This window comes from Polypterus senegalus, chromosome 3, assembly GCF_016835505.1.
Source record: "Polypterus senegalus isolate Bchr_013 chromosome 3, ASM1683550v1, whole genome shotgun sequence".
Classification (NCBI taxonomy): Eukaryota; Metazoa; Chordata; class Cladistia; order Polypteriformes; family Polypteridae; genus Polypterus; species Polypterus senegalus.
In genome coordinates, this window is record NC_053156.1 from 271,649,543 (window position 1) to 271,672,101 (window position 22,559).

General features: G+C 39.3%; 1 protein-coding gene across 4 annotated transcripts in view; it reads left to right on the forward strand.

Annotated features, from left to right (window-relative positions):
- The window catches only part of plekha6 (pleckstrin homology domain containing, family A member 6), a 327,603-nt gene that overhangs the window by 134,087 nt on the left and 170,957 nt on the right, over nucleotides 1–22,559 (forward strand). The window contains exon 1 of one of the 4 annotated variants that reach the window (XM_039749187.1): nucleotides 12,933–13,035. The exons of the other annotated variants lie outside the window; for them this stretch is intronic. Coding sequence (XP_039605121.1) covers nucleotides 12,986–13,035 — 50 coding nt within the window. The 5' untranslated portion in view covers nucleotides 12,933–12,985. Of the gene's footprint in view, nucleotides 1–12,932; nucleotides 13,036–22,559 lie in introns of those variants that run through there. 4 annotated transcript variants of the gene reach the window in all.

A 22,559-nucleotide genomic window follows, 5' to 3' on the forward strand; every position in this document is an offset into this window, starting at 1 on the left:
GAACTGTATATCTCAGAGAGTGTGGTAAATACAATAATTAATGTGTTCTGCTTTGTTTAAAATGTGTCTGGAATGACTGACTTGTCTTTTTGGACATTTTCAGACAGGAACACTTGGTTATACCTTCTGGTACACCTCAGATCATACAAGACCTCCATTCTCACAGGCTTGGCTGTTTCCCTGCACGTTGTCCAGGTCCACATTGTTTTCTTTGGTTGAGTGTATGCTGATGTTGGCTGCAATAAAAGACTGTAGCAAAAAGAAAACAAAGATTCCTTTTTTTCATCAGGATACTAATAAAATAATATAAAATACATTTACTTGCAGATGGTGAGTTTCCTTTAAAGTTCTACTTAATTATACTTCAAAAATGTTATTTTGTTACGTCAACAGATTAGATTACCAGAAATGATATTAATGGCTTTTAAGAAACCTGTCATCTGTTGTGTATGGTCTTTGCAGATCAAAAGGTTTCTTTTAAGTGGCCATATTGAGATAAGAGGAAACAAAACATGTAAACCCTTTTATATTGTGGCATGCAAAAGGCTTAACCAGCAAAAAAATCCTGTAGAGCTTCAGAGAGAGAGAGACGCCAATAGATGTGAGGTGAACACAAAGCTTTAAGTGAAACATCAGTAAAGCCAAACTCAGTTCAATTCATTACAGTTTATATTTGTAAAGCGCTCTTCAGAGAGTGTAGGCACAGAGCGCTGAAACAAGTCTGCAAGTAAATGCAAGTATAAACTTTACAAAATATTAATTACATAATGAACACACATAAATAGATTTGTTGCAACACATTGAAACAAAATCCAGTTCTTAACTGACTAACATTAATGAAACCTACCGTATATATACTCGCATTTAAGTTCTCCCACAGATAAGTCAGACTTGATTTTACCGTATAATTTCCAGTATTTTATAATGTATGTTGTATAAAACTCACACTATTGGTCCAAGAGATTATGAAATGCTAACGCCCACCTGAGAGAGTAACCTTGGAGCCCACTGCCTTTTTTTCTATGTATTGTGCCTACATTATGACACGGAAATACCCAAACTACCCAAAGCGATGTTTGCCCTGTTTTGTGTTTTTTGTATCTACACCCTCATACACCTTTATTGTGAGAGCATCCCTTATCTACGATGAAGTGTTTGATCAGAAGAAAATATGATGCTGGTTTTAAATTAAAAGTCATTGAAGTGGTGAAAGAAATTGGTAACTGCGCTGCTGCAACAACAAGTCAATGTGTCTGAGAAACTGGTGCGAGATTGGAGGAAGCAAGAAGATGTAAAAAAAATAAATAAATAAGTGTTTTTATTTTTGAATGGACGTATAAATCGGGGTCTGATTTTATGATTGATATGATTGATGACTTATACGTGAGTATAAACGGTAAATATGTCAGGCCATTATCATTTATTGTTGAACTACAACCAGCTGACGATAAAGAGAAGGAAAACAAACACATCAGGCAGTGCCATCTCTGCAAAGAATAAACTTCTGGGGGGTCCATTGTCAGTTCAAACAGACAAAATCGACACAATCACAGTACTAAAATCTCAGCCAGCTGGTCTCCCACCCCTTCCTGAGACTTCTGCAGTGATGTCTGTGCTGGGTTGTCTAATGTGAGGACAGAATCTTTCCATCTGGTGACTCCAATGCTCCCAGTATCTTGACTGTCTTTCCAAAATACACTCACCTAAAGGATTATTAGGAACACCATACTAATACGGTGTTTGACCCCCTTTCGCCTTCAGAACTGCCTTAATTCTACGTGGCATTGATTCAACAAGGTGCTGAAAGCATTCTTTAGAAATGTTGGCCCATATTGATAGGATAGCATCTTGCAGTTGATGGAGATTTGTGGGATGCACATCCAGGGCATGAAGCTCCCACTCCACCACATCCCAAAGATGCTCTATTGGGTTGAGATCTGGTGACTGTGGGGGCCATTTTAGTATAGTGAACTCATTGTCATGTTCAAGAAACCAATTTGAAATGATTCGAGCTTTGTGACATGGTGCATTATCCTGCTGGAAGTAGCCTTCAGAGGATGGGTACATGGTGGTCATGAAGAGATGGACATGGTCAGAAACAATGCTCAGGTAGCCCGTGGCATTTAAACGATGCCCAATTGGCACTAAGGGGCCTAAAGTGTGCCAAAAAAACATCCCTCACACCATTACACCACCACCACCAGCCTGCACAGTGGTAACAAGGCATGATGGATCCATGTTCTCATTCTATTTACGCCAAATTCTGACTCTACCATTTGAATGTCTCAACAGAAATCGAGACTCATCAGACCAGGCAACATTTTTCCAGTCTTCAACTGTCCAATTTTGGTGAGCTTGTGCAAATTGTAGCCTCTTTTTCTTATTTGTAGTGGAGATGAGTGGTACCCGGTGGGGTCTTCTGCTGTTGTAGCCCATCTGCCTCAAGGTTGTGCATGTTGTGGCTTCACAAATGCTTTGCTGCATACCTCGGTTGTAACGAGTGGTTATTTCAGTCAAAGTTGCTCTTCTATCAGCTTGAATCAGTCGGCCCATTCTCCTCTGACCTCTAGCATCAACAAGGCATTTTCGCCCACAGGACTGCCGCATACTGGATATTTTTCCCTTTTCACACCATTCTTTGTAAACCCTAGAAATGGTTGTGCGTGAAAATCCCAGTAACTGAGCAGATTGTGAAATACTCAGACCGGCCCGTCTGGCACCAACAACCATGCCACACTCAAAATTGCTTAAATCACCTTTCTTTCCCATTCTGACATTCAGTTTGGAGTTCAGGAGATTGTCTTGACCAGGACCACACCCCTAAATGCATTGAAGCAACTGCCATGTGATTGGTTGATTAGATAATTGCATTAATGAGAAATTGAACAGGTGTTCCTAATAATCCTTTAGGTGAGTGTATATTGATTGTGGAGCAGTGGCAATATGTGCCATAGCTGGACACTAAAAACAAAACAGAATTGAGAAGAGTTAGCAATGGTTCAAAAGCCAAAAATGAAAGTTGCCTTGAAAGCAAATATGTTTGTTGCAATGTCCTTACAGCTCTTCTTTGCTACTCATACAAAATATTTTGTATTACCTGTGCAATTGTTCTTCTGTTGCTCACTTGATGTCTTCAGCGTTGTCACTGTGTGCCCAATGAAGGTATTAGTTCAGATTGGGGAATGGGTGGTAATTCCTTGGGGACAGATCTGGAAAATAAGCTGTCTGTGGCATCTCTTCAAATCTACAATTTTCCAGAACATCCCGTCCCATAATAGAAAAATGTTACTGGCTCAAATTTGATCTTTGATGGATAATGTGACTTTAAAATACATTCTCATTTATTTTTAATGTAAGAACCAGCTTTGACGCAGATGTTTCTCCTAAAATTCCTTAAGAGACATAGCTTTAAACAAAAAGGAAACATGACATACAACTGAGGTAAAAGGAGTCAACATGGAGAATTTGGTTTGAAAAGTACTGTATATAATATTTTGTGATCTGATCTCTTTCTAGTCTTCTTTTAATTACTTTCAAGACTTTATATTTTTTTTTTACTTATTATTGGATTGATGCCTTTACCCAAGGTGGATTACAACTTTTGAGATACAACCAGTTACATTTCTTATGTTTTTGCAAGTGGAGCACAGGCGTAATCTATCCATTATCCAAGCCGCTATATCCTAACTACAGGTTCACATGGGTCTGCTGGAGCCAATCCCAGCCAACACAGGGTGTAAGGCAGGAAACAAATCCCAGGCAGGGTGCCAGTCCACCAAAAGGGCACACACACCCACACACTAGGGACAATTTAGGATTGCCAACGCACCTAACCTGCATGACTTTGGACTGTGGAAGGAAACCGGAGCACCCAAACGAAACCCATGCAGACACGGGGAGAACATGCAAACTCCACGCAGGGAGGTACTAACACTGCAACACCAATGGAAAATCTGAGTCCATTGAGTGACTTTTCTGAAATCTCTGCTGAAACTAATAGAATACCGGGGTGTTTTTTCCCAGGAGAAAAATCTGAAAAGCATGAGACAAAAAGAAAATGTCTTACTTTTATGTATTTATGACTTTACTCTTGTCTAGGAGAAACCACAAGATATTAAGGAGATCTCTTTTTTGATTTTTCATTCCTATGAGTTACAAACCATAGCAGGGACATTGTTGTGTAGCCAAAGGTACCAAGTCACAATGGGCCAATTTAGAGTTGTCAGATAAGCTAACTTATATGCTTTTTGTGATGTGTGACAGAAATGGGCATATCTGGAGCAGAAAGGTTATACAAAACAGGAGCAAATAAACACACGGGCCAGAGTTTAACCCAAGACCCTGGAGCAGGGAGTCAGCAGTACTACCCACTGGGCCATTGTGACAGACCTAGCATAGACCTGTATGGTGTAGAAATTAAACTCCTATAAGCTTGATTTCATTTGTAGGTTGAGTGGCTTCTGTATTTTCTTTATCTCATGTTGAGCAGTTCATGTATTTCCTAAGTAGTCAGGTGTCATTTCACTCGAAACCACCTTAATAAGGGCTAGGTGTCTGTGTGTCCATCTGGTTGCTATGTCTATGTCATTCCAAAAGATGGCGTATCACAAACATTAACACTGCTTTTATGAATTCCATACCATTTGGCATATAACAGAGAAACATGCATTGCATGGTTCACTGCAAACGTTAACTCTGATTACTTAGATGGGTAGCACATTTAGATAGAAAATAAATTCAATATTCACTGGTTGACATTATATTGTGGTGGAAGTGAGTGAAAATGAAGCACTAGTTTTGCTATTAATATATGCACACTGAAGAGCTAAAACAAAATCCATGGCACATTTGTAGCTGTTCTTCCATCATGGTAGCCTGTATCATTACACGAAGGACAGAAGAAAGATCGTTTCTCAGTTGTACTGCTTTCATGAAAACTGTGTGGGATATTTCAGCATCATATCACTGCTATGATATTACCTTCCTTACTTTCTTCACTAATATTGCTGTTTTGCTACATTACATGAAGTGTGAGTGAGATAAAGTAACATATCCTACTGTTCTCTCCTATAGCAGAGCTACCAGTCTGTTGTAGGAAATCAGATGATCTTGTTTTTAGTTTTTTTTTTTTTTAATTTTTAGTGCTTGCTGCTGACAGATGATTAATAGGGTCCTCACTCTCATGGTTGACTCTTCTATTAAAACTGTTCAATGAAGCACTCAGAGCTACTCTGGCGTCATCGAGGAAGTGCTTGAATTAAGTGCGCCCTTAGGAGGCGTGGGCCCTTCAGGCACATTATGACAGCGGGGTTCCCTTTTATCTTATTTCGTTCTGAAAGCTTTTCCTGGATCCAGCATGTAAATAGGAAGGGAAGGCCTTGAGTGAGAATGGGAGAAGGCTGGTGTGCCTGAGATGTTTTTGACCTTATATTTTTATAAACGTATTTGAAAACTACAAGGAAATCTGAAATAAATGAAAATTTCCCATCACAGTTCCCCTCCACCTTAAACAGGCAGCCACCCCCTTCCACTCCCTATGATCATCCAGTTCCTGGAATTCAATATACAGGGCGCCCATAAAGTCCATGTGCAATTTAAGATAGTTGTAACTTTCTAAATGTGATAGAAAGAAATTGTAAAAAAGATTAGAAAGAAGAAACACTTACATTTTTATTACTCTTCTTGAATTTTCAAAATAGATAGATAGATAGATAGATAGATAGATAGATAGATAGATAGATAGATAGATAGATAGATAGATAGATAGATAGATAGATAGATCCCAAGGGGAAATTCATGTACTCCAGCAGCAGCATACATAAAGGACAATATTAAATTAAAGAATGATAAAAATGCAGGAACCAGACAATAACTTTGTATAATGTTAACGTTTACCCCCCTAGTGGAACTGAAGAGTCGCATAGTGTTTGGGAGGAATGATCTCCTCAGTCTGTCAGTGGAGCAGGATGGTGACAGCAGTCTGTCGCTGAAGCTGCTCCTCTGTCTGGAGATGATCCTGTTCAGTGGATGCAGTGGATTCTCCATGATTGACAGGAGTCTGCTCAGCGCCCGTCGCTCTGCCACGGATGTCAAACTGTCCAGTTCCATGCCTACAATAGAGCCTGCCTTCCTCACCAGTTTGTCCAGGCGTGTGGCGTTCTTCTTCTTTATGCTGCCTCCCCAAGACACCACCGCGTAGAAGAGGGCACTCGCCACAACCGTCTGATAGAACATCTGCAGTATCTTATTGCAGATGTTGAAGGACGCCAGCCTTCTAAGGAAGTATAGTCGGCTCTGTCCTCTCTTACACAGAGCATCAGTATTGGCAGTCCAGTCCAATTTATCATCCAGCTGCACTCCCAGGTATTTATAGGTCTGTATCCTCTGCACACAATCACCTCTGATAATCAAGGGGTCCATGAGGGGCCTGGGCCTCCTAAAATCCACCACCAGCTCCTTGGTTTTGCTGGTGTTCAGTTGTAGGTAGTTTGAGTCGCACCATCTAACTAAGTCTTTGATTAGGTGCCTATACTCCTCCTCCTGCCCACTCCTGATGCAGCGCACAATAGCAGTGTAGTCAGCGAACTTTTATATTGGAACTCTGATGTATATAGGCTGAACAGGACCGCTGAACAGAACCGGAGAAAGTACAGTCCCCTGCGAAGCTCCTGTGTTGCTGACCACAATTTCCACCTTCATTACTAATACAAAAGGTAATACGGTTCTGTAAATCTAGGAAAAACATTTTCAAGCTGACTTTTAGTAATACCAGCAATCACATCAGTTATCCTGGCTTGCAAGTCTTCTAAAGATCAAGGTCTGGTTGAATAAACATTAATTTTCACATGTCCCCATAAAAAGAAATCCAATGGAGTCGAATCTGGCGAACGTGGAGGGCAAGACAATGGTCCACCTCTTCCAATCCCTCTGTTAGGGAATTTCTCATGTACAAACTGTCTAACATGCAAAGCAAAGTGACAAGGAGCACCATCTTGTTGAAACACTGTATTCTCTATCAGTCCTAATTATTCAAGTTGAGGAAAAAAGTAATTCTGCATCATTTCTAGATACATCAAGCTTTCTAATACTTTTTTTACGAATTCTTTCTGTCACATATACTTACAAAGTTACAGCTGTTTTAAATTGCACACAGACTTTATGGACACCCTGTATAGGGAGAGATTTAAGGGGATGGTAGTATCAAAAATAAATAACTCAATTAATTATCATCCAAGGCTATTCAAAAAATGCCAGGCTTTAAGAAAATCTAGCAGTGACTTCACAGACGTGTTATTAATCTTGGTAGTGGAAAGCGCCAGGTGGTCTAAATCAGAAGTACAGTGCTGTACATTTATCAGCTCCTGCAGCCTTGTAGAATTATTATAGCCATTGTGCCCAAGAGAAGGGCCTTTCTTCAAGGAAATGGAATGTTATTAAGGACGATAGCACATTTGTAATGTTAATGACTAAGAGTACATGTAGGAGCTTACATTTAAAAGGATTCATCTTTCTGTTCGCTCATCATCCATCCATCTTCTAAACTGGTTTATCTAGAATAGAGTTATCAAGAGCTGGAATGAAGAGACTAACAGAAATGGAGGATTACTGTATATAAAAGTTCATGGCTAAAAGCTAGAGTCCACTATTTATTGTTGATTACCCAGACATTCTCCAGAGAGGCAGCAACCGGAATGGTAATGGGTCATACTAGAAGTTCACGGTTTTTTACTTCCATGTAAACAGAAGTTTGGTGATGGGGTCAAAAAGTCACCATCAAGTTAAGTTCAAATGTTGGTTCCATGATTCGCAGAATTTTGAGATTAGTTGATTTTTTCAGCAGGTCCTCCCTGCGTGGAGTTTCCATGTTCTCACTGTGTCTCCATGGGTTTTTTCCGGGTGCTCCAGTTTCCTCCCACAGTCTAAAGACATGCAGGTTAGGTGCATTGGCGATCCGAAATTGCCCCTAGTGTGTGCTTGGTGTGTGCCCTGAGGTGGGCTGGCGCCCTGCCCTGTGCTGGCTGGGATTGGCTCCAGCGGACCCCCGTGGCCCTGTGTTAGGATATAGTGGGTTGGGTAATGACTGACTGACTGATTTTTTCAGGAGCGGCACAGTGGCTCATTGGTAACACTGCTGCCTCACAGTAAAGGAGACCAGAGTTTGCATGTTCTCCCTGTGTCTGTGTGGGTTTCCTCCCCAAGATATACAAGGCAGGTGAATTAGCAATCCTAAATTAGCCCTAGTGTGATTTTAGTCTGTGTGTGTGTTTGCCCTGTGATGGACTGGCACCCTTGTCCAGGGTTTGTTCCTGCCTTACACCCTATACTAGCTGGGATAGGCTCCAGCAGACCCCTATGACCCTGTTCAGGACCAACCAGGTTATCAAATGACTGAGTGATTGATCTTAGCATCGCGTCTAGTATGTGTGTGTGAAAATCTAAATTGCTTTTTACATCTTAAAACTGCAATTTATTTTTTTTTGCATTACTACATCCTAGCAAAGACAGAACAGTTTAGAACATGAAGTTTCCAAGCTATCCACTCTGAATGTCGAGAAATATGTACAAAGATAACGTCTGTAAAAACTGACCTATTGTCTTCTAACAAGTTGCATTGTTTTTGTCTTGTTAAGGGCTTCAGGCCTACTGCTTTTGGACCAGTGCTTACTTAAATATCCTCAAAAAAAAAAAAACTTGACCAGTGATAACTGCCATACAAATTGTTTAACTTAACCAGTCTGCTCCATTTATTCCTGGGATCAGGCTCACTGATTTGTAAAAATTTGCAAGAAAATGTTCTGATATACATAATTTCTGAAATGAAACAAAGTATTTAAATATACATAAATCTACAAACAGAAGCAAAAGCAAGTGTACACACAAATGCATACACACACACTCAAAGAAATTTATAGGTGTGGATAGCTGACAGCTTGTTTGGTTTACCACAGCACATGCTGGATGATGAAGAGAAGGAAATGAACACACAAACACAAACACACACCACCATAGAACTGTAAAGGAGGACGTGTATAGAGGCATTAAGCCACCCCTGGACCAGTCTGCCCATCTTTGCAGCTTGTCTACTTCATTTGAACCGAGGCGTTTAGTTTCATATTAAATATAAGATTACATTTTTTTTTCAATCTCGTGTTCATTTTACTCTGCACTTATTTGTGTACTTTATCAAAACAATTTAACTTAATGTACTTGATTCTGTATTATTGTGCAGTATGTGATAGAATGGGGGTACAGCCGGGATGAACCCCATGCCTTTACCTGTCATGGAGGGCGAAATAATGGATAGACAGGAGGAGACAGCACCCAAGAGTGCATGTTTCCCTGATACAATGGGTGGCATCATTCCTGGACTGGCATGCCAATTCATGCATCTGCAGGTCATGCTGGGAATCGCAGTTCCATGGGACAGCCCTGCATTGTTCCATGGGTGCCACCAGGGGGAGCTGCAGGGGAGGGCTGTCCCTACTATATGGGGATCCCGCCTAACCTGGGAGTGCTTCCTCCTTGTCCTGACACCAGAAGTACTCCTCCATTCGTTCAGGGAGTCAAAGTCGGGTGGAGGAAGATGATACTCATCTGGAATGTGTGGAGGAATAGAAAAGGAAGAGAGAAGTAATAGACAGTGGAGTGTGAAGAACTTGTGAAAAGGTACTCTGTAAATAAAACTCTCTTGTCTGCACCCAGAACAACTGTGTCAGAGGTGTGGACACCCCTTATGATCACAAATACAAACACTCATATTATATTGTAAAATTGACTGCTGAGTGATTTCCTGCAGTATCACTAAAGTGTTATTTATATGTAAGTCCCTCCATCCATCCATTGTCTAACCTGCTGAATCCGAATACAGGGTCATGGGGGTCTGCTGGAGCCAATCCACTGCAGGACACACACAAACACACCAAGCACACACTAGGGCCAATTTAGAATCGCCAATCCACCTAACCTGCATGTCTTTGGATTGTGGGAGGAAACCGGAGCGCCCGGAGGAAACCCACACAGACACGGGGAGAACATGCAAACTCCACACAGGGAGGACCCGGGAAGCGAACCCGGGTCTCCTAACAGCGAGGCAGCAGCGCTACCACTGGGCCACGGTGCCGCCCTATATGGAAGTCCTGTATGGACTATTCATTTTGATTTTTTTAATTTGTTCATTTATCCTCTCATCCATTGGGCTACCAATCTGTCTATCCAATCTGATTATCTAGGCCAAAGTGAAGCCAACGAGATTAGATGCTTGTGTGGAGAAAAGTATATGTGGGATATTAATGGCTAAAAGCTGGAGTCCTCTGTCTGTATATCCATGTGCGGGTCCTGGATGGCACTTTAGATTTCACCAATTTGAATCTTGGGTGTATATTCCCAGTCGGTCTATACTGTACAGCTATGTAACATGCAGAAGTAAATGCAGTTTATAAGTATATAGTAGTAATGACAGACCAGAAACTGCAAAATGGACAACCCGTGTAAAGAACACAGATTTTAAAGCTGATGCAGTTTGTGTTTATAACCGTAATACTGCATTCATTTTCATACTACATTTGTGTGTGCAAGCACTGTACTATTTCCTCCATCTCCGTTGCTTGGCAGACTTTAGATGTTTCCATATTTATTTATCGTGGCCAGTTTTTACACATGGCAAAGAATTTGTTGCTTGGTCTAACAGAACCTCAAGTGCAAAAGTTAAAGTTCTTGGTAAAGAAAAGCATATGAAACAAATTTTCAGTGAAGTAAGACATTGATAATCAGAAAGTATTTTCTGCTTAAATATGCTTTTTAATTTAATAAGGAATCATGTATGCATACAAGCATATCGACAAACATACACGTTACATGTCTGAATAAAAGCATTCAGGTTATTTATTCATTTTCTCATCCTTCAATTACAACCGCCTCTTCATGTTGAGGATCCCCCTCAGATGAAAGCACATCCAAGCTTACATCACCCAAAACTACTTGCCCACTTTTTTTAAATATGTCTTTGTTTTTAAGAATTCATCATAAAAGTAGTGTCAAATACTTTTGACTTTTCCACCCATCTGTATTTCAGGAGTCCTTAAATAAAAGTACATGTGGTATATCAGTGGCTCAAAGTTGTATTCTGCTACGTTTCCCCATCCACTTACTCATTTATATCGGAGGATATGCTGAATAAAACTAACCCGGCACGTTAGTAGCTACAAGTAGACTATTATTATTAGTATTCCTCCAGTCTCTTTAATACAATGCATGGTTTTGGAGAGCCAGAGGCTTTCAGATTTAATATTTGTGGAATATTTTGGATTAAAGTACTTTTAGGATATTAATGGCTACAACTACCATATATACTTGCGTACAAGTTGGGTCTTAAAACCCGAAAAATTGATAATAAAATCAGACCCGACTTATACGCCCGTTCAAAAATGCGACACTTCATCTGCTTGCCTCCTCCAATCTTGCATCACTTTCTAAGATGCATCTAATTTTGTTGCAGCAGCGCAGTTACCAATGATCTTTAATTTAAAACCAGCTTCATATTTCTTCTGATCGAACGCTCCATCGTAGATAAAGGCTCTTACGATAAAAGTGTATGAGGATGTGAGATACAAAAACACAAAACAGTGCAAACGTCGCTTCGGAATAGTTCAGGTATTACTGTGTGGTCACGTAGGCACAATACAGTACATAGAAAAAAAAGGCAGTGTGCTCCGCGGTTACTCTCTCAGGTGGGCGTTAGCATATCATAATCTCTTGGACCAATAGTGTCAGTTTTCCTCATTCGACTTATATGACCAACATTATAAGATACTGGAAATTATACGATAAAATTAAGTCCCAACTTATCCACGGGAGGACTTAAACGCAAGTATATATGGTATCCACTATTTTAATTATCCACCATTTCTTCTCAATCCAACCTTTTTCCTGAAATTTGTGATAAATAAAAGTCTCATAAAATAATATCCTCAGATCCACTAAACCCAATTCAAGGTTTCTGGAGGGCTGGTTACTGTAAGATTCTGTGTCTTTTTGGAGAACATGGCACAGACTGGCAAGTCTAGAATGACCTGGTACCCCTCAGTGAAGGTGGACGTACAAACATCTTTTTTTTAGAACTGTGTGCCATAAATTAGCTGCAGAGCAGGTTGTAGTTTTTCTGGTTCGACCTCCATTAGTGTCATTGTCTCGGGCACTGCTTATGATCCACACCCTTTTTAATCAGTGGCAGGCTTTAGCCTTTGACCTTCACCACCAGTGCCCATACGCCGACCTCCACCTGGATTCAATCATCATATCACTTTGTCTGTAGGGATTACCATACATAAGACTTTCTTTGTTTTATCTCAGTACTCTAAATTGTTCTGCTGAAGATGAATGCTTTCAGCCAGATGAATTAATGCCGACATGCCCCTTGTGTTTGTCTGTGTTGATACCAGTTTGAAGTTTACATTGTTTACCCAGTCTGCTGCAATGTAAATAAATATATATCTGGAGCTTATTAACAGCCATGGACAGAACGTTTTGGGAGCCTGTGTGGAGGACTGATCCAAAATAAACACGTAAGTTCATACTTCTGGAACAAAGTGTTGGGACAGCTTTTGTTATAGAATTCTAATAATAAAAAGTTGGCTTTCAACCAGTTCAAAGTGGTGCTGTTTAGCATGACCTTAACGCCCCATCACGTCCCCTCCCCTTCCCTCTGAATTAGAATGACCCCTTGTGTCACCTGGTCAGGTGAGAACAACATTCACAGTCGATTGAAGGGGTTAATGGTTGTCAGACTTTCTGTACTCGTTAATGATTGAGAGTAGAGCTCTGTTTGGAGGCAATGTCTGCACCGCTGCTTAAATCCAGCTGCTCAGGGAATGCAATCCATATGTGCAAAAGTTCAGCTATTGAAGAAAAGAAATGAGTGCAGCGAAGCGATTGTTTCAGTGTTTTTGTTTAAATTCCTTTCATATTGAGCTGGTCCTGGCTTTTTTGGATGTGTAGGGATACAGAAAGAGTTGAAGAAAGAGTTTGCTGCGAAAAAAGGTCAGTGGTCTTTTCTCCTGGTTTTAAGAACGCTTTGTGAAAAGCAGCACATATTTAACTGGGATCATGCCCATTGTAACTGACCGCATGAGCCGGGCTGCAACGTTTTCTTTTTTCTCTGAGCCGTATTTTCATTTTGTTGCTGCTTTTTCTGATGCAGAAATGTGCAATGTTTAGTAAAGGAGAACTTTGAATGATCATTAGAAGAGAAGAAAGATTAGATTAGCAAAGCGAGGGAACGCTTTTCATGGGGTGGAGAGATAAAGCCAGGGTAATGCTCACAGCTCTTAAAGAAACAAATCTGACAAAAAGCAAATTGTAACTCCCTCTTCACCCATCCATGGAAGGATTTCATATGGCTGTTGTGTCTCTCTGGGATGTTCTCGCAAAATCACCCATTCAAGATGAGCTCTGATTTTTAAATTGCTTTAATGTAAGGATCGTTTAATAAATGATAGAGTTGTTGAATAATTTATGTATGCTAAAATTAAAATTTATACTGGTCCTTAGCATGTTGCTTTCGCAGGTGCTGTGAATTTGTTTATTCTGTTAAGTTCAATATGATTGTCTACACTAAGAATGATGTGACATGCTTGTGTCTAAGATGAACCAAACAAACTTAAAATGAAATTTGATATACAAAGCTATTCATAACTCTGAATGTTTACCTAACAGTATTCAAATCCATTCTTGGGACGTGCACATCCCATAAAACATTCAGGTACCTGGAATCTATATATATAAAATATTAATATCTGTCCATCTGTCAAGCAATTACTTGTGAACTAATGGGCTAGATACCTTGTTCTTGGTCTTCACTGAAAGCTTCTGACGCGTTATGTCCTGGAAATCCAAAAACTTTTAGGTAATGCAATTCAAACTTTAGTAGTCTCTATATATAAAATGTTTATGTCTGTGCATTTGTTACAAATTTACCTGCAATCTAATGGGGCTAAAACCTTGATCTTGGTCCAAGCTGAACACTTATGACTTAATATGCTCCTGATATTCAACGATTTTGCATAATATAACATTTTATTTTAGAACTGTAGGTCAGCATGTTTCACTAGTTATAATAATGATTGTCTTAAAATAGACATGGTGGTTAGTGATGCTGTTTCATAGCCCCAGGAGTTCAAATTCTTCCTGCTCATGGTCTGTGTGGAACTTGCAATGCTCTCTTCATATCTACATGGGGTTTTTGCAGAATTTTTTTCCTTCTTCTTCCTCACCTTAGACCTGATTGTTAAAATTGATCTAATCAGAAGCCCTGCACTTCCATCACCTCATAGCTTTAAGACATGTTTGTTTGTACAAAACCTACCACCACAGTCCAAGGAGGTTATGCTCAAGTCCACAGAGGTTTTGCTCAACCTTTATAATGCACTAGTAAGACCTCTTCTGGAATTCTGGGTGCAGTTTTGGTCTCCAAGCTACAAAAAGGACATAGCAGCACTAGAAAAGGTCCAGAGAAGAGCGACTAGGCTGATTCCAGGGTTACAGGGGTTGAATTATGAGGAAAGATTAAAAGAGCTGAGCCTATACAGTTTAAGCAAAAGAAGATTAAGAGGTGACATGATTGAAGTGTTTAAAATTATGAAGGGAATTAGTCCAGTGGATTTAGACTGTGTCTTTAAAATGAGTTCATCAAGAACACAGGGACACATTTGGAAACTTGTTAAGGGTAAAGTTTGCTCAAACATGAGGAAGTTTTTCTTTACACAAAGAATGATAGACACTTGGAATAAGCTACCAAGTAGTGTGTGAGACAGTAAGACATTAGGGACTTTCAAAACTCGATTTTGTTGGGCTGAATGGCCTGTTCTCGTCCATATTCTTCTAATGTTCTAAAGGTTACAGTCTTCAGTGTTCCAGCCTTACTTTGACAGAAAATGAGGAGTTTGGAAGCTCTCCACAACTCCCATGGATTAAGGGCAGTCTGCAAGATGCACAAACATCAGGAGACTTGTGAAAAAGACAGAGAGGATTATCTGGCAGGAACAACAGATGCATTGTTCTGCTCTGATTCTTTGATTTGTCAGATTAATTTGAACTTTTCTTTCTGACCCTTACGTAGAAAACCTCTTGAGTCGTTAATGGTTTTATTTCTGGCATTTACTGAACTGTGCTAATATGTATGCTAACATACAAAGTAACACGATCTTCTCCTAATTCATGCTGGCAAGATCTGCATACTGAAGTGTCAGTCTGTGATTGCACTTTAGAAAAATTCCTACTTAAAATAATAAATAAATAAAAATAAAAAGATCAGAAATCCACAAATTCCTGCTCTCATTTGCCACATTATGCAGTAATACTTGATACATTAAAAGACACAACTGTGACCCTCTCTTAAACAGATCGAGATAAAAACAAAAAATCAAATAAGGCCTATTGTCTTATTGTTGGCGTGGCTCTGCCTCAAGTCCATCACACACATTCACTCACATACCTTCATTAGCATTTGTTGTTGTCAGAGACGCACCCATGGGATTGATTCTTTTGTTTCTGTTACAGTGTGTTTGTTTCTTTTTTAGAATTTTGTGAGAAATAAAACTTTCCCAGTTCAGACTTTCTGTTGTTTTGAGGTTTTGTAGCAAAAATACACTGTAATTGGCTTCATAGCGTAGCCCTCATGGCAGGCAGTGTGGCCTAATGACTATGGCACTGAACTTTAAACCTCAATTCTTCTGGATCGGCCCCTTCTTTTGACTCATTTGTGTGATGCTGACCAAGTCATTTAGCCTGCCTCAGCTCTAACTGTACAAAAAATGTATAAAATAACTGCAAAATGTGCAAAACTTGTACTCAACTTGTGTGGGGGTGTCTTCCAAAAGACAGAAATCTGTGTTCATATGTTGATAAGTGACATCATCTGGCTCAGTTGTAAGTAACCACTGAAGTAGTCCACTTTATTTTCCAAATTTAATGGGTATAGAGCATGCTTAACTTGTCTAGGCTCTTTGGAAATCTAACAAGTAAACACAGGGAGACATCCTCCACTGCATTTGAATCCCTGTGAGGTTTGTAAAATAACTTTGTGGTGGACTGCACCGTAGAAAGTGTGGGCCTGATTGAGCGTGACAAGGTGATTAGTACTGCTGCTGTTCTGCCTCGATTTCCCTCCATTAACTTCAGATTTCCTCCCTCATTCCTATGTACAGGTTAGACTCAACTGAGGAAGGCCATGTGGTGTAGTAGTTAAAGCTTTAGATGAGGCTGTTGGTTCAAACCCTGCTTCTGACACTGTGTGTGACCATGAGCATGTTGCTTCAGTTGGTATTCATGTTACTTTGATTTGCACCACCTACCTAAAGATTGCTGCAGACCATTTACACCACTTCATGGAAATGGTATTCCCTGACTTCGGTGTCTTCTTTCAGCAGGATAAGCGCCCTGCCACACTGCAAAAATCATTCAAGAATTGTTTGAGGAACCAAACAAAGAGTTTAGAGTGTTGACTTGGCCTCCAAATTCTCCAAATCTCAATCCGATTGAGCATCTGTGGGATGAGCTGAAAAAACAAGTCCAATCCATAGAGGCCCCACCTCACAATTAATAGGACATAAATGATCTGCTGCTAATGTCTTGGTGCCAGATACCACAGGACGCCTTCAGAGGTCTTGTAGACTCCATGACTTAATAGGTCAGAGCTGTTTTGATGGCACAAGAAGGTCCTACACAATATTAGGCAGGTGGTTTAAATGTTGTGGCTGATTGGTGTATATACAAGAGATGAAAACTAGAATGTAAATTGTACACATGATGTCAAGATGGACCTATGGGTTTATGCTGTAATATGTGCTCAAAGTGAACATCATTGCATCTTGCAAAAATGTTGGTGTACACTCTAATATTAAAAAAGAATCCATTGGTTTTTAAATCTAGATGCAGAGTTGCAACCTTATAAAAATATGGCCAGTGATTCCTGCCACTGTTTACACTTGCTAGCCCTCTGTTGCTGTAATTCTTTCTCCCTGGGGTCTGTTCTTGGCCCTTTACGTCACAGGTAACAGCAGCAGCTGCATGCTTTGAACACAGTGTGCGGAGAAGTAAATCTACAACATACAAGCCGTAAATCTGCTCTTATTGCAACTACTGGGTTGTGGGAGTTTTGAACAAATGACTGAGGCTGTAGCTCAAGTGCAAATGCTGTCATCTCCTGAAAAATGCCTGAATGGGACAACTTGCTGGTTAGCTAATTCGAGCGAGTTTGATGGTCTGAATGGCTTCCTTTCATTGTGAAATATTGTATTTTATTTTCATAAAATTTATTTGACCTTGATGCCACCCAAATGGTAATTGCTTAATCTTAACTATATACCTTTTCACTTCTGATGCAAGGCATTTAACCATCAGGTCATTTTTCCAGAAATGCTTACTCCAGTAGAGGGTCAGGCTATACCCTTTACCTGCTTAAAGTCATCTTCAGCATAACGTATTGAGCATAAGGTGGAGACTAACCTTGGATGGGATGACGAGCGTACTTACATGCAGTCCCCACCCATATTAAGTCAAATTCTAAAAGGTTGCAGCTTTGCACTGACTTATGTACTTACCTGTGGGACATGTCACTTCAAGGGGCCTACCTCGTTTCTCCTGCACACTGTAAGCAAAACATGTATAATAAAGGAAAAAGAGAAAATTAAATAATGCTGCCATTGCACCTAAAAGTTATCTCTTGGGCAAAATACAGCCAAACTTTATAGAATATAGTCTTATTTTTCCTGAGTCACAATCTCATAACCATAGGCCAATTGCAGGAAGAACAAGGCTGTTTCCTACCTTGCACTATGGCGTGGTTCAACCATATACTACCTGTGATCCGTTAATGAAATAAATAGTGATGAGCGAAACATGTACGTTTCAATTTGCATACAGTTTTGTGAAACTAACACTGAAATTCATTTTACCGCCAATTTCACAATTGCGAAACTCACTAGAGAGGATTTTGGGGTTTTAAAGCCTTGTTCACTCTTCACATGCCACACCAGTTGAATCAGTTGTATTTATGCTTCTTGTTAAGATCACTGGGTGGTGCAGTGGTAACGCTGCTGCCTCACAGATAGGAGACCTGGGTTCGCTTCTTGGGTCCTCCCTGCGTGGAGTTTGCATGGCCTGCATGGGTTTCCTCTCACAGTTCAAAGACATGCAGGTTAGGTGCATTGGCGATTCTAAATTGTCCATAGTGTGTGCCCTGTGGTGGGCTGGCGCCCTTCCTGGGGTTTGTTCTGTGTCCTGTGTTGGCTGGGATTGGCTCCAGCAGACCCCCATGACCCTGTAGTTAGGATATAGCAGGTTGGATAATAGATGGATGGATGTTAAGATCACTGCAGTGTGTTTTTTAAAAAATGTGATATGCTGTATATGTTTTACACAATGACACACCAAATTGCACTATCATGCACGTTTATTGTGTTTTCTCCACAGGAAAGCTTATTACATACAAACCCCCACCACCTGGCCAACGCCTTACCCTAATAGCGATTATTAACAATTCTTTCACTACAGGTCTTTATTTGCATGTTAAATGGCAAGCACGTTCACACAGAATTAATGCATGGAAACTCTTTTTAAAAGGTGCTAAGTGCCCTTCTTCTTTTGTGAATGACATGAGTTTCACTGTAAGAGAAGAAAAAATCTGGCAATTTTTTTTTTTGCAAAGTGAAACACAGATTAAACAGCTATTCATTTGGCTGACGCCTTGATCCATGATGACCTTTAACATGTATAATTAGGTACATTTCGTTGTGTTTTCCAATTGGAGCACAGGCAGGTCAAGTGACTTCCTAATGGTGGCACAGTGTCAGTAGTGACACAGCCTCAGGATTTGAAGTCCAAAGCCTTGACCACTATGCCACATCGTGCCTTTCACTGGGAATTTAGTTTGGCCCTAAACTGTTTGCTCAGCATTACTTTCTGTATACATACTAAAGAGAACGTATAGGAATCGTGAAAAAATTTGACCTCGAGTTTTTGATGAATCTTGATGTTTTAGACCTTCCTGAGTCTGAAATAAACATTTTGGAAAGTATGTCTTGTCTGTGTGTAAACACAATAACTCGAAAACGCTTTGACCTCGGTCAGTGAGATTTTGTACACCTGCCTTATATCAAAAAATAAGGAATATTATCAACTTTTGGGCCACTTCCGGCAACAAGAAGTGGTACTTTAACTGAATACTTTCACAAATTGTCAAGTAAACTATAGTTATAATTGCTGATTGATGATTCAGATTTTGTATAGATATTTATATGGATAAAAAGCAAACAGATACAGTATGAAATTTGAGAAAAATTACTCAACAAGATGTAGTATTTTATTTAAACAACCATTCAAATTTTTTTTTATCATGGAAATATAAATGTATACACAATATTAAAAACTTTATTCAATATAATGGATATTCTGTCAATAACTACTATTAATTTTATTTAAATTTATACATCATCAGTTTAACCATAACATGTAAACATTGAACATGCCAAGTAAATATAAAGCTGTAATGGGAACAATAAGCTGCTACGTCCCGTCATGTTTAATTTTATGATTATTTTTTTTTTATTTCCACCATCATTATCATAGTTAAATGTAGCTAAATGCAGTTTTAACTAGAAATTTATTACAACAAATATTATATAATTCTAACACTTTTTCTGTGTTTTTAGGTGACTATAACTCTTTTATTTTTGCATGTAATCCAGGCAATGCATATGTAATCATGATAAAATCTACCACCGTTTTCTACCTCCCTAAGTGTGAAAATATAATTTTAATATAAAGTTTGATTTTAAATAGAGATAAATGATTGTGTATCAATATTATCAATTAATTATGATGAGAAACAAAGACATATGATATTTTAGAAATATTGCATATCTGGAATTGGTCCCGATGACCTTTTCCTCTGTGTCAGTATACAAGAAAGTCGAGGGGAACACAATCACGATTTTTTTTTTTTAGGCTGTTACTCCAGTACAGGATCATCAGATCCCAGAGCCTATACTGGCAGCACTGGTCATAAACAGAAAGCAAGTCTGCACCGTGTGCCACTAAAATGATCAAATTTCACAATTTAAATGAAAACCTGTGCATTCTTATAACTGGCATTGGACACAAGGCAGGAACCAGCACTGTGTTTTCACTGCAAATTCAAATTATCACACAATTCATTTCACACATCACTAGAAATAAATGAGTTCAAATCTGAAAGATTATTACATATTAGATGCTCTGCTTTGGAAGTATGTGAGATAAGCTTAACATTTCAATGGTTTAAACACCACAAGGCATAATGAGAACTTTTCTTTTAAGAAATATGTGAAAAGCATTAATCCGCACATATATGTACTGTACATATCAAGTTAATAAAGAGTAGAGATAATTACATCTTTATCTTACTACTCTATTTACCACTCTAGTTTATTGAACAGCTAAATCAGGTTTACCTTTAATTCAGTTGTCATACAAATTCTCTTTACAACAGCAGGTCCTATAAATAATTCATAAGAAGTAAAGTCTTAAATCATATTTCCCCCACCAAGCAGTAAATGGAATAGAATACTTAAACAATTCAATTTTTAATCGACTAAAACTTGCTTCAGAGCATTTCTTTTTCCTCTGTAGTGGCTGTTTATTATTGAGCCTGCATAGCCCAAAGTATTTTTCTCTCCTATTGCAATGGAGTGTATCTTTTTAAGATGTTCCCTGATATTTGTAAAGCATTATCTCATAAATTTGATTTTCTGAAAGGTGATTCTAACATTTTAATTCAATTGAGGGAAATGTGGGCTTCAAGTCAAACGCAAACACCACCAATGCACACCCCCATGCTCACACTCACACTCATCTTTTTACATATGGAACAGCTCCATTCAAATTGTCAGGAAATTAAGGAGCTTTTACTTCAGTTCTTGATTTCTTGCGCTAATTTAATTAAAATGTTTGACAGCTTATATAGAATCCTGGTTTTAAAGGGTTGTAGTATGATTTTGTGGCACCTTAAAAGTAAAACAAAAAAGAAAGTTTATTATTTATTTCAGTAAGTGCAGTAAGCAGCATGTCTCATTTCACTGATCAAATGGCAAATACACAGTGTAGCGTCTGTCAATGAATGCGTAAGAAAGCAGGTAATGTGCAGGTCAAACCTTCATGAAATTCATAAAGTACGGAGAAGGAAGAATGTCTGGAAAAAAAATTGTAATTTTTGAAACAACTTAGTCCAAGAAAGAGGTGTGAAGAATCAGAGGGTAGCCCAGGAAATATGAGATGGAAACAACCTTGCATAAGGTGGCAGTATAATAACGACTAATGTACTCAACTTTTTTGTTTAAATAAATATTGAAATGGCATAAATATATTTAAAATATAAGCATACTGTGTAGATTTTGGATTTTGTGCATGTTTTTGAGGTGGGCATGATCCTCTTATGAGTATTGGCAACAGCAATGTCAGCTAGCTGGATTCCCGATGATCTCCTTTAACTCACATGGTTGTGCATTTTAAAGTTTCCTAAAGCCTATCCATAATCAATACAGTTACCTTGCTTATGTGTCTTTTCCATGTTGAGGCTATGGGTACAAGACATTACCGACTTACATGTGGAATGGAATTGCATTCATGGTTTTATATATACTGTATGTGGACAGTGAGGCCTAATGGAAAAGACAATAGAATTTGAAATGATTTGTGGTTCAATCCACACCTCTATGATTGTGACATCACATTTTCTAAATGTAAAAGGCATTAATTAATAATATAAAAATGTATCAGCACAATAGCACAGTTAGTAGTAGTGATGCCTCACAGCTGCTCCCAAAAGACACTGATTAGTTATTAAAACATAGAATCCATTCACTTTATGAACACGTTATTTCCAATTTTAGACCATGCAAGTCAGAAGACATCCCAGAAACATCAGTGTTAAGTGAGAAACAACCCTTAGATGCAGTGACCATGCCCACGCTTACTCATGTGGGACCAATTTGGATGTGGGAGTAAAACTCAATTACAGTACCCTGTTAAATACTCGTCCAGATCAAGTGAGCATGTGAACACTCCATATAGACAGGTGTCCAATGACTTTCTTCCGGTAGCACTCCTGGGTGTGGCAGAAGTGCTGCAAACAGGGCTCAACCCTTTTTGCAGACCCCCCTAGCGGTGCCCACAGAACCCAGCAGGGCTGCTCCAAACTCCAGTTCCCAAGGAGCCCTGTTGGAATCTGTGGCACCGCTGCCACCCGGGGGAGGTAATGCCTTGAACAAGCTCTCTCCCCTGGTCCTTCCACTATCGAGACTTCCCAGCTGGGTAAGGGCCCTGGTCATCCACCACACAGTACAAAGCGCAATTTAGTTGTGTGCATGTGAGTAACACTACAATCTCCATGGAAAGCAATTCTTCCAATGTCTGCTATGTTGGAATATGGCTTTCTTCCATAAAGGCTGACCAATCAAAGAATGAGACATTATAATGAGCAGGATCCAATCAGGGAAGGACTACGTAATAAGCACAGACAAATCAGAGTG